This window comes from Barbus barbus (assembly GCF_936440315.1).
Source record: "Barbus barbus genome assembly, chromosome: 27".
Classification (NCBI taxonomy): Eukaryota; Metazoa; Chordata; class Actinopteri; order Cypriniformes; family Cyprinidae; genus Barbus; species Barbus barbus.
Genome location: NC_136755.1, coordinates 10,732,456 through 10,745,310, shown reverse-complemented (window position 1 = coordinate 10,745,310; position 12,855 = coordinate 10,732,456). Strand labels below are relative to the sequence as shown.

The 12,855-nt window shown below is 40.0% G+C and overlaps 1 protein-coding gene across 1 annotated transcript in view; it reads left to right on the top strand.

Moving 5' to 3' along the window:
• The window catches only part of LOC306846751 (N-terminal EF-hand calcium-binding protein 1-like), a 39,483-nt gene extending 27,705 nt beyond the window's left edge, over positions 1 to 11,778 (top strand). Inside the window, exons 7-13 of the mRNA XM_079380341.1 lie at positions 2,000 to 2,121; positions 2,525 to 2,601; positions 3,616 to 3,669; positions 8,949 to 9,061; positions 10,835 to 10,912; positions 11,049 to 11,140; positions 11,254 to 11,778. Coding sequence (XP_079236467.1) covers positions 2,000 to 2,121; positions 2,525 to 2,601; positions 3,616 to 3,669; positions 8,949 to 9,061; positions 10,835 to 10,912; positions 11,049 to 11,140; positions 11,254 to 11,282 — 565 coding nt within the window. The 3' untranslated portion in view covers positions 11,283 to 11,778. The remainder of the gene's footprint in view (positions 1 to 1,999; positions 2,122 to 2,524; positions 2,602 to 3,615; positions 3,670 to 8,948; positions 9,062 to 10,834; positions 10,913 to 11,048; positions 11,141 to 11,253) is intronic.
• The last annotated feature ends 1,077 nt before the right edge of the window (positions 11,779 to 12,855 follow it).

Here is a 12,855-nt window from a genome sequence, read left to right as displayed (position 1 = left end):
AAAGGCATCAGTATAGTCGTGATGTTTAAGAACTACGTTTTGATGCTGGATGAAAATGTTGAAGCATCATTTGCATTTGAAAAGACTGTGTTTCTGTTAATGCAATTCAATTAGATGCAGTGTATGACTGATATTAGCATAGGCATTTCAGCTTTTCCTGCAGTGAATAGCCCTACATAATGTACTCACTTGATCCACCAAGTGACCAATGAGTATCGCCAATGTGCTATTTTTAACGGAAAGACTGCAAATCTGACTGTTGTTTGATTGAGGCCTTATTACAGCCCAACTTTTCAGTAAGACGGGATACTTGAGTGTGCAGTTGCTTGCATTGTTCTTCTAACTTAGCTATACATTGAGCTCATTCTTGTGCTGTGGATGAAGTGCATTTACATTTACATTTAGTCATTTTGCAGATGCTTTTATCCAAAGCGACTTGCAATACATAAAGCGATTTATTTTAAAGAGGTACACAGACACAGGAAGTGCTCATAATAACAAGTTTCAGGCATTGTTCCAAACAAGTACAGGCTAGATAGGGAAGGAATAAATAAAGAGAAAGACAAAGTTTTTTTTTAGTTTTTTTATTTAGGCTGAAGTCTAATAGTGTTGAAAGAGATGAGTTTTCAGCTGTTGCTTGAAAATTGTCAGTGAATCAGCATTCCGCATTGGAATAGGAAGATCGTTCCACCAGCCAGGAACAGTGAATGAAAATGTTCTGGAGAGTGATTTTGTGCCTCTCTTTGACGGTACCACGAGGCGTCGCTCACTAGCGGATCTCAGACTTCTGGAGGGGATGTAGATTGGTAATTGTGAGTTGAAGTAGGTTGTTCTATTTGCAAGCATCAATGTCTTGAACTTGATGCGAGCCGCAACCGGTAGCCAGTGCAAGGAGAAAAAGAGAGGTGTAACATGGGCTCTTTTGGGCTCGTTGAAGACCAGTCGTGCCGCTGCATTCTGAATCATTTCTAGAATAAATTCTTTGTTGCAGCCTTTTATATTTTACTTTCTTTGAGTACTTTTTTTGCATTCTTCAAGAAACCAAATCTGTTTTGGATCCCATATAATACTATATTTCTTGACAAATCTGACTGACTCAGTCACTATATTGAGTCCATTCGTTCTTCTAACAATTATCTGAACCCACTCTCTGTCCAGGAAGAAGTAGCTACACTATTAAAAATCAAGAGTGTTTTTGCAGGAATGCCATAGAAAAAACAATTTTGGTTCCTGAAAAAAATCCTTTTATTGATTACTTCTTTAAAATAACCATTTTTTCTTAGTGTGAAGAACATTTGACAGTTCTAAAGAGCACTTTGCAAAGAGAACTTTCCAGAAAAGTTTGTTCTAGCTGGTAAACACCTTTGAAATACCATTGGTCCATGGCGATTACAGAAATCTTTTCAGGTTAATTTCTTTTGTTCAGTCCGTCAAGGTCAGTAAAGTAAAAACAAGAACACACTGGAGAGCTGCTTTACAGTAATTCTCATTGAAAGCGACGCTGGCACTGTTTTTCATGTTTAATACTGTAAAGCTGCTTGCTTTAAACCAATCTATTGTATAAAGAACCCCTATATAAATTCTATTCTATATAATCAGAAGCTAATGGGCAGTCGTGGCCTAATGGATAGAGAGTTGGACTTGTAACCTGAAGGTTGTGGGTTCGGCAGGGATTGTAGGTGGGGGGAGTGAATAACCAACACTCTCTCCACCCTCAATACCACGACTGATGTGAGACCCTTGAGCAAGGCACCGAATCCCCAACTGCTTCCTGGGCGCCGCAGCATTTGCTGCCCACTGCTCCGGGTGTATGTTCACTACTGTGTGTACACTTGGATGGGTTAAATGCAGAGCACAAATTCCGAGTATGGGTCACCATACTTGGCCACACACCACTTCCCTTTCCCCTTTTTAATAATGAGATGAGCATATGAGAAAAATATTACTCTCATTCCTGAGCATCTGTATTGTGTGTTTGTGTATGCCGTCTCGATCACAGACAGGGGCCTGTGAAGCCAGAGGTTCTGCCCATTCAGTGGTCAGGAAGGAGATCTAATCGACGACTTCAAAGGAATAACAGCTTGTCACCAAACAACCCACTTCTGAACCTTGTCAATTCAGGTGATTATTCTGAGCCTCAGTGCTCTGGAGAAAGAAAAGGGCACATACGCACACCCAGTGGGCATGCAGCTGACAGCAGATCTGGAAAGAAATTTAGGTAGGAGGGATTGTGAGGAATAACTATGAGACAGACTCTGGAGAAAGAAGGGGGCAGTGAAGGTGACAGTGTTAGGTGAAACTCATCTTTGCTTGTGCTCATTGCTGATAGAAAACATGATGAGCTTATCAAATTAATAAACAATCCTTTACAGAGCATGTCATAAAACATGCTGCCTAAATAACACTCCCAATACAATTCGATTCCAATTCAATTACATTCAGCCAGAGCAAGTGCCTCCTAGAGCCATATGGCAAGTGAACAAGAGAGAGCTGCATTTGTGTGCTGAAATGTGTGTTTCTGCAGGTCTGTATGAAGAGGACAATAAATGGATAACTCAGATCAACAGACTGCAAAAGCTGATAGACCGTCTCGAAAAAAAGGCAACAGGCTACACCAATGATTTCTGTCTTTCTCATTATAAAGCTTTCTCTCTGTCTGTCATCAATCTCTCTTCTAACTTTACAATTTATTTAAATGTCATGAAATATTTCAGGCACATGTCTCATCTCATCGTCGTATTATAAGATATAAAATTATATTCTGCTTAAAAAATTAAGTCTATTTTTAAGACTATGGGACGTATCTCAAAGTGTTACAGAGAAGAAAACTTGGTATACACTGTAAAAAAAAAAAAAAGAAAAGTTGAGCCAACTTAAAATTTTAAGGCAACCAGCTTCAGCAGATTTTTGAGTTTTCTCAACTTATTTTTTAGGAAATTTCTCAACTTTTTGTTGTATTAACTTAAAACAAGAAGTTGAGAAAACTCAAAAATCTGCTGAAGCTGGTTGACTTAAAATTTTAAGTTGGCTCAATTTTTTTTTTTTACAGTGTACTTTCTTTAATTTATGCTGACTTAAAAAATTAGGTAACACCTGATTTTAAGGTGCCCTTGTTACACGTTACATGTATTTACTATTGTAATAACTATAAATTATGCATATGCAAGTTACCCAAATACTTACCCTAACCATATAATAAGGACATGCAGTTACTTAATATTACTCAGTACTTAAATGTATAATTATACAGTAACAAAGACACCTTAAAACAAAGTGTAACCAAAAACTGCATTACAGTAATGAGAATCTAATTAAAATCACTTCTGAGAATAATGGAATTTGCAAAAAAAAAAACAATTAATAATAAAAAATTAAATAAATACATTTAAAATATAAAAACATTTAAAAATGCATTACTGTCATGACAATAAGACGCATTGCTTTGATAATGATATTTCTTGCATTACGGTAATATGAATTGTTAGGTAAAATATACTTTCATAGTCATAGGTTTAATTTTTTAATGCAAAATATAATTTCTTATATTTTATTTAGATTTTGTTGTCATGAAATTCAAACAGAGATGTGGTAAAACTGGTTGTGTTTCTTTCATAGGAACTGCGTTTGGAGCCGGTGGAAGAAGAGGTGTTGGAAAGCTCCACCAAATCAGTAAGTCATTTATGGTCACCCTGTATGTCACCGTATTCTCAGAAAATCATTCACAGAGACCACAGTGGCCTGTCGTCTAGGAAACAGCAGGATTGAAAAACGTCTCAGTTATGGTGATGGAGGGAACGGAGACGTTATGTCGTGACGACATTAGGGATTCACTTGGGAGCCCCAATCATCTCTGACTTTAAGAGAAAACGCCAATGAATGTTGGCTAGTGGATTTTGCATACATGAGCCACTCCTCGTGCATACGGGTATAAATAGGCGACAGGTGCATCCACTCATCAGGTTTTCCGCTGAGGAGCTGAGTACATGTCCCTGGCACCCAGCGATGGTTCAAGATTGTGACATAGGGACATAATGTCTCCGTTCCCTCCATCAGGGAACGAGGGTTACATATGTAACCGAGACGTTCCCTATTTGTAGGTCACCACAAGTTGTGACGACATTAGGGGTCCATGGAAAGCGCCACAACCTGAACCCCGTTACAACATTATGCCATTGCAAATGCTGACAAGCAAGCGTGTGACAGACAAATGCCATGCAAAGGTTGTAACCTTCCCATTGCCCCAGCACAAATTCGCTGACCTTGGTACCCGCAGGGACCACAGGTGAGTACATCGCGCTGGAGATAGCCAAGCCGCTGTTCCTTTCACCACAGAATTTAGAAGGGATTTTCAAGTATTTCCTATTTGTTGTTACAGCTTGGCAGTAACGACGGGGAAGCGAGCCTTCCGGAGAAGGGCGCTACGGAGGCCACATCCTGCCCGAAGGGAGGTAACATGTGGAGACACTGATATGGACTGACCCAGGCCAGGGGCAGTACTACATACGAAATGGGACTCTGAGGCAGATCCTACCTAGGAGTAGGGAGGAGAGCTGCCAACAGAGCCAGACAGAGTGCTCTGTCAACAGGAAGACACAGGCTTACAGAGGGGGAAACCTTACCGTGGAAGAATACACATATGGGATTGCCCGTAGGGAATCAATCTATATGGACACCTAGCCTGCTCCGCCCAGTCTGACTGCCGAGGGTGCTGGAGGAACTCCACCAGGGTTCGCCATCTGAGGAACTCTACTGGAGGAGGAAAAAGGCACTCACATCCCCGGGTGAGGGGGAATGGCGCAGCAAGCGTGACACCGGCCAGCTCTTCCCGCCACTTACCTGTTACCTAACACACGGGAAGAAACTGGCTCAACGCAGAGACTGAAAATCTTGCGAAGGTGTTCGGTGTCGCCCAGCCCGCAGCTCAACAGATGTCTGCCAGAGAGGCGCCATGCACCAAGCATAGGAGGAGGCAACACTCTGTATGGAGTGAGCCCTCACCCCCAGGGGGCATGACTCGCCTTGAGATAGGTACGCCAAGGCGATGGCATCCACTATCCAGTGGGCCAACCTCTGTTTGGAGACAGCCTTCCCTTTTTGCTGACCTCCGTAGCAGACAAGGAGCTGCTCAGAGCTTCTAACGCTCCGGGTGTGGTCCACATATATGCGTAGCGCTCTTACGGGACACAGCAACTCCAAGGCTGGGCCTGCCTCCTCCGAGGGCAGTGCTTGTAGGTTCACCACCTGATCGCGGAAGGGCATGGTGGGAACCCTGGGCACGTATCCAGGCCTGGGTCTCAGGACAACGTGAGAATAATCCGGCCCGAGCACAAGGCACTCTTCGCTCACCGAAATGCTTGGAGGTCCCCCAATCTTGATGGAATTGAGCGTGGTCAGGAGCGCTGTCCTAGCAGACAGGAACTTCAGCTCGACTGAAACCAGCACCTAAAAGGGACCCCTCTGAAGACCAGCCAGGACGATAGAGAGATCCCAGGAGGGCACCAGGGGTGGCCTAGGAGGATTTAACCTTCTGGCACCCCTCAGGAACCTGACGATGAGATCGTGCTTTCCCAGGGACCGGCCGTCCACTGCGATAGCAGCCACATGTGCTTTCAAGGTGGAGGGTGACAGCCTACGTTCCAACCTTTCCTGCAGGAAAGAAAGCACTACTCCAGTCATGCATCTTCAGGGGTCTTCTCGGTGAAAAGAACACCAGATTGTGAACAGATTCAACTTTAAGGCAAAAGCTTGCCTCGTAGAGAGTGCTCTGGCCTGAGTGAAAGTGTCTTCCACCGTCGGTGGACAAAACACTCAAGTCTGCCAACTGTGCAAACGCCAGGACCTGTTCCTCGTCCTCGCTGACCTTGCAGTGTCTGTGCGAGAAGGCTCACTGGGGGAAGTGCAAACTTGCGTAAAACCCAAGGCCAGCTGTGCGCCAGTGTGTCCGTACCGAGGGTGCCGAGGTCAGGGAGTCATACAACTGGCTGTGGGAGGACTTGTGGGAGGCAACCAGGTTTTCACGACACCCAAGGGGGGCAGCCGCACCGAATCTTCATCCTCAGAGGACGATTGCCCATCCCCCGATGCTGCGATTGACACCTAATCCTCGCCGAATGAAACACTGGGCACGCTGTAAGACGGCACAGCAGAATCACCGGGGAGCCGCACAGAACAGCTGCTGCGGGAGGAGTGAAAGGTCCATGGGGACTGGCCCGGCGGAAAGCTCTTTGCTCGTGGCAGAGCAGCCAGCGTGGGTAGTGAAAGAGGGAGCCCCTCCGTAATTTGCTCTTTTAGGAAATCTGCTATTTTAGTTGAAATGCCCAGGGGAATCGCTGCAGACAGTTCATCCACTCGGCTCCGAAGCAAAAATTTGATGAGTGGATACACCTGTTGCCTATTTATACCCGTATGCACGGGGAGTGGCTCAGGTATGCAAAATCCACTAGCCAATATTCATTGGCGTTTTCTCTTAAAGTCAGAGATGATTGGGGCTCCCAAGTAAATCCCCTAATGTCGTCACGACATAACTCGTAGTGACTGACAGATAGGGAACTAGTTCCAAGTTATTCTTTTTGATTTCCTTTTTTCCTCCATCTATCACTCTTCCTCTCTCATTTGGCTCTGCATCTTTTGCACAGTACTTTGAGAGAGCTTTTCTCTGAGGCTCACAAGATGCTGTTGACAGACTTTAAATAGGCGGTTTGTGTGTCTGTGACTCTGTGCTTGTGAACGACAGGGAGAAGAGTGGTACCAAGACCCCTGCGGAGACTGATTGTAAACACAGTTATGCATGACTGCCGACAGAAACACAATACAACATCATATTGGACATGCTGAAGCATAAAATTACACACAAATGAGTAGTTTCTTTTTCAAATAAGACTCCCATCCCATTTCACAAGGCTTTTTTGCAAACGTCCTTTGCACAAACAAATGTGTGATCTAGCAGTCGGTTTATTATGAGTGATATTACAAGTCTGATTTATTGTATTTGTGTGTATCACATTCTCATACATCCAAATGAAGAAGCATTTATCTCTCCATGGGCATTAAAACTCTATTTCATGGCTGAAGTTAAATAGTCTCTCATCAATTTGTCATTTGTCGGTTATCTAAACAGACCGTGACATTCACTAGCACAAACTGTATGCATGGAATAACAATTTCAGCATTGCTAATGCATTTGTATAATTTCATTGCTTTGTTTGTGTTCATTTAGCATTCAAGTCTTACTTCAGCTGTGATTTATGTTAATAGGACTGATTATGTTCAAAGCAGGTCTCCTTGATTTGAGGATACTTATAAAGCACAGTCTTTCTACTTGACATTACATTCATTTGTTGCAGATAAATATGGGAATTTAATCGTTTGATATGCATTGCACAAAAACAGCATTGCAACAAAATGCAGTTTCCTCTGTGTGTATTTGTAAAGAGAGTTAGTTTGTGAAAGATGGGAAATGGCAACAGCATAGGGCCTGTGGAGAGGTCACCATGTCCCGCAGGGCACAAACTCTCAGTTCCTGTTCTCTTCAGCTCCCATTCACCTGTCAACAGCCTGTTTTATAAAAAGTAGCTATTATGACGTGCGTCAACTTGGCTTTACCTGATGCTTGAGACCTGAGGGGTTTCTCTTTATTCTCACACCGATCTGAGTCACAGCACCATAGGTGGGAATTTGATGTTTTAGTCATGCTTTAATCCGACCCCATCAAGCCCTGTGGGATTCAGTGTTCTGTAGTGTTCTGTAAAAGCCCTGTCTAAGTAATACATAAAATAAAAAATATATAATTTTTACCCTGTTTGAGGTCTGTTAATTTTCTTTCTTCTTAAAGAAATTAATTAATTCAAAAGTTATTCAAATTAATGCTGTTCTTTTGAACTTTATATTCGTCAAACAATCCTGGACAATGACAAATATAATAAGCAGCCCCTGACTGTTTTCAACACTGATAATAATAAATGTTTCTTGAGCATCAAATAAGCATATTAGAATGATTTCTGGAGTAGACTGGAGTAATAATGCTGAAAACTCAGCTTTACCATAACAGAAATAAACTACATTTTACTACATATTTAAATAGAAATTAAAAAGAAAACAAAATCTTACAGACCTTTCCAATATTTTATAATAATTTTTACAGTGCCGCTCAACCCTCTCACTTTGTCTTTTTGGTCCAGACTCAATTTCAGCTTGTAGATACTTTGCATATGATCTCTATCTTTTTTAGGGACTATTTAAAAAAATGATCAGACATATTGTCGGAGCAAGATATTTAATAGGTTAGTTAGAAATTTTGTCATTGATTACTCACCCTCATGTCGTTCCAAACCCAAAACACCTTCGTTCATCTTCAGAACACAAATTAATATGTTTTTGATGAAATCTGAGAGCTTTCTGACCCACTATAGACAGCAACACAACTGACACGTTCAAGGCCCAGAAAGATAGTCAGGATATTGTTAAAATAGTCCATGTGATATCAGTGGTTCAACCTTAATTTTATGAAGCTATGAGAATACTTTTTGTGCACAAAAAAAAAACTCAAACGAATTTATTCAATAATTTCTTCTCTTTCATGCCAGAATTTGACGCACGCTCACAACTGTAACACGACATGTGACAGAAATTATTGAATAAATTAGTTATTTTTGTTTTCTTTGTGCACAAAAGGTATTCTCATAGCTTCATAAAATTAAGGTTGAACCACTGATGTCACATAGACTATTTTAACAATGTGCTAACTACCTTTCTGGGCCTTGAATGTGTCAGTTCTGTTGCTGTCTATGCAGAGAGCTCTCCGATTCATTTGTGTCCCGAAAATGAACAAAGGTGTTACAGGTTTGGAATGACATGAACAGTTTTGCACACTTTCATAAGTAACCCATGGTTGAAATCCTATATGAATCATGTTTTCTGACTTCTGCTCTCTTTTGTGACCTCCCTCCCAGCACATCCTGATCGTGCAGAGGCAGCTCTCAGTGCTGGAGGAGGACGTGGAGGAGTTTCGTCTGGCTCTCCGGCAGTACATCGACTGCGCCAGCACCCAGACCGGCTGCCTCCAGTGAGTTCACACCGCCACGGCATCTGGGTGACTGTCTGGTGCATTTAGCATACAGCTTTGTTTGTGAGGGGTCAGTCTAGGCCAGTTATCCAAGCGATCAGTATTCACATCCATGTGTTAGATTTTTCATTTTACAGTTGGAGGCTGTTGTTTTCTGCATGAGTGGTGTCTAAGAAATATCTGTAATTATTACTGTTAGAATCCAATTAAATCAAGAAATATTTAAGATAAGACATCCAGTCGCTCACGGGGCAGAGCCTGTGTAACGTCAGCAAGCTTACAGTGGTCCGTGAATGAATTGCTTCGTGCTATGAGCATGTGGCCGTGTGTTTACGAGCCCTCAGTCCAGGTTTGACTTTTAACTCAGACATCACAAAAATGTCAGTAATCACATTAGGTAGCAGTTGATTTCTCTGCAACATTTTCTAATAAAGGTAGACCATTTGTTTGGTTTAATTATGAGCTTTTCACTAATTGGCTAATTAACAGTGGGAATGGTTTGGATGAAGAATTCTGTTTTGGATTATTAAATAATTGACTTGCTTCAAGCTCTTCAGCTCAAATGACTCACTGACAACCTTTTACACCAGAACATTGAAGGATTTGATGGCTTACCATCATATATTCACGTTATTTGTTAATGGAAGGAATGGTTCACCCAAAAATTATATTGCTGACATAATTTACTTACATTTACTACTGACATTTTTATCTTCCGTGGGATGAGATTTTTTTGTTGAATGTTCCATGCTGCTCTTTTACATTTATGACCCTGGACCACAAAACCAGTCTTAAGTCGCTGGGGTATATTTGTAGCAATAGCTAAAAAATACATTGTATGGGTCAAAATTATTGATTTTTCTTTTATGCCAAAAATCATTAGGACATTATTAAGGATCATGTTCCATGAAGATATTTAGTAAATTTCCTGCTGTAAATATATATAAACTTTGGACAACTTTAAAGGCGATTTTGTCAATATTTAGATTTTTTTGTACCCTCAGATTCCAGATTTTCAAATAGCTGTATCTCGGCCAAATATTGTCATATACTAACAAATCATACATCAACAGAAAGCTCATTTATTCAGCTTCAAAAAATTGACCCTTATGACTGGTTTTGGGTCACATTTAGTAAAAGTGAATGTGGACTATGGCTTAAAAAATTACAAAAATTTAAATCGTAACACTTGTGACCAACATGCACTTTTTGTGTATTTCAAATCTTACAAATAATAAAAAAAAGTACTTGCAGATAATATATTAAAATAAAAGCCATTAAAGTGTACTTAATGAGCTCACTTTGTAATAATGCAAATTTAAGTTTAAAAGTACATTTTAAATGACTTTAAATCATGATTTTATTAATCTTTTGTCGTGCTTTGTGTGCTTATTTTTGTGTGTTGATGACATACCAAGAATATGTTAAATACTTGATTGTATGTTAAATTTAACATGTAGTATATTAATCAGTGTTACATTTAAATTGCAACTTCATGTGTAATTACATAATATACTTAAATACATGACAGACATGTTTAATTAGAAATTACATATAGTATATTTTATTTTATTATAAATGCATGTCAGTATATTTGACACTTTCAAAGAAAATAGAAGTAATTATGAAATTACATACAAAGATGCAATTTTAATTTTACATTCCTTAAATTTTTTACATTTTCTGAAACCCTTTGAACAACACAGAATTGGAGCTTTAAACTTTATGGAGTCATTTTAAGCAAACCAGTTTGATATTAATCTCTCTCGGCAGTGTTGCAGTTCAGCGGCTTGCCATCGAATCCCGCTTCATACTGTATGAGTTCTGGGAGCAAAGCAACGTGTGGAAGAAGTAAGTCACTCCCACATTTTCACTCATTCAAAGCACTTCTCACAAGCTTCAATAGTAATACAGTTCCAAAGATTCCTTATTGCAATCAAGGAAATCCAATAACTGGATAAAAAGCATATTTGTTTTCTATTTATAGTCATCTGCAGAACAATTACAGCAAAACCTTCCAGAGAGGCAATGTGGATTTCTTAGAGACGCCAGAGATTATGACAACTATGCTGGTTCCAGGTAAACTACAGTATAGAAACTCTTTGAATATAAAATATATCTAATGTAATATTTATTTGCTGTATTAAAAATGCCATAAAAAAATCGGTTTATTAATTTGTTTCTTTCCACAGCATCATGGTGGGTCCTCAACAATAACTAGAATCTGTCGACTCCCGTTAGAAGACAGCAGATATTATGAGGACCACACGAGCCTGGACTGACATCTGTATCCTTGTCATCAGGAACACGTTGTTTTCATGTTTGCTGTATAGTCGTAGTGACTAGCACTTGCTTTCAGTGTTGTTACATTCTTAGCTCTATAGGAGTAGTGTAAACTGTAGAGGATGTCAAATAAAGCAATGAGATCTTTGTTCTCAAGTGATAGCACTCCGATCCTATCACAGATGCGTAAGATATGTGTTCATCTGTGCCGTGACAGTACAGTGTTGATTGCTGTCAGTCTGTCTGTAGCACAGGTCTGTCTCCTCACGTAGCAGCACTTGACATGACCATTTCTTTCAGAAGATATACTTCTGTTCTTGTATTTTATGTAGTTTGTCAGCTCAGAATGAACATGTGAAATTAATGTGACCAACCACAATTTTCGTCTTAAGAAGAGGTACTATCAAGTGGTAAATAAAGGTTCTAAGTGGATGTACTGGCTTATTTTCATTGAATCTCTCTTGGGAATTTTCTACATGAAATCATATGGAGTTTGGAGATGGCGACAGCTCTTCTTGGTCCACTAAGAGAGAGGACTGATGGTGCCAGACTATTTCCCAGAGCTAGATGACTCATTGAGTGCCACGTCCATCGCTCAAGAATCAACACTGCCATCCAGTGGATAGAAAGACATAAATATATTAAGCATAAATGAACTAAACTAGTTTTATGAAAATATATAGTGTGGTCCAATAATATGGATACCACAGTTTTAGACTTTTTCTTTTTCAAAACGTTTTTCGGCATCTCCAACTATCCTCCTGACAGTATGTTGGGACAAGATAGACACACGTCCTATTACAGGCTGGAATTTCTTAATTATTGTCCTGATAGAGGAAATGGGCATTTTCAGTGTTTTTGCTGTTTTCTTATAGCCACTTCTCATTTTGTGAAGCTCAACAACCGTTTGCTGCACATCTCAGCTATGTTCTTTGGTCTTACGCCCATTGTGATGAATGACTAAGAGAGCTTGGCCTATGTGTTACCTCTTATTTATACCCCTGTGAAACAGGAGGTCATGGTTCAACAATTTCAAAGCACACATATTCACAACTGTATATACAGTCATTCCAAAAATGATTCAGACACCAGATATAATTTTTTATATATTTTTTTACTAGTGGGTGCAGGACACAAATCGTTCATTCATGTAAGTGAGCATAGCAAAATAAAGTAAACTGAGACATATTATACCCAAAATTCTTCAGAGTGGACTCCCAGTAAAACTGATAATAATTTGGGACCTGTCCAAGTGTTTTTTCTTTAATTGCTAATGCAACCTTTTTACACCACAGACTGAGCTAAATGAAGCATTGCTGGTAATTGCTGGATCTAAATTGCTATTATATAATTGTGTACTTAAATTTATCAGCTGACAGCTATTCAACCTAATTCATTACATACCTTTCTATCAAAGTTATCTGACATTATCAAGATGAATTTGTTCTGACAGTTTAACAGTGGTTTTTTTTGTCATATTTTATTACCATTTTCTAAATTATAGCGAATAA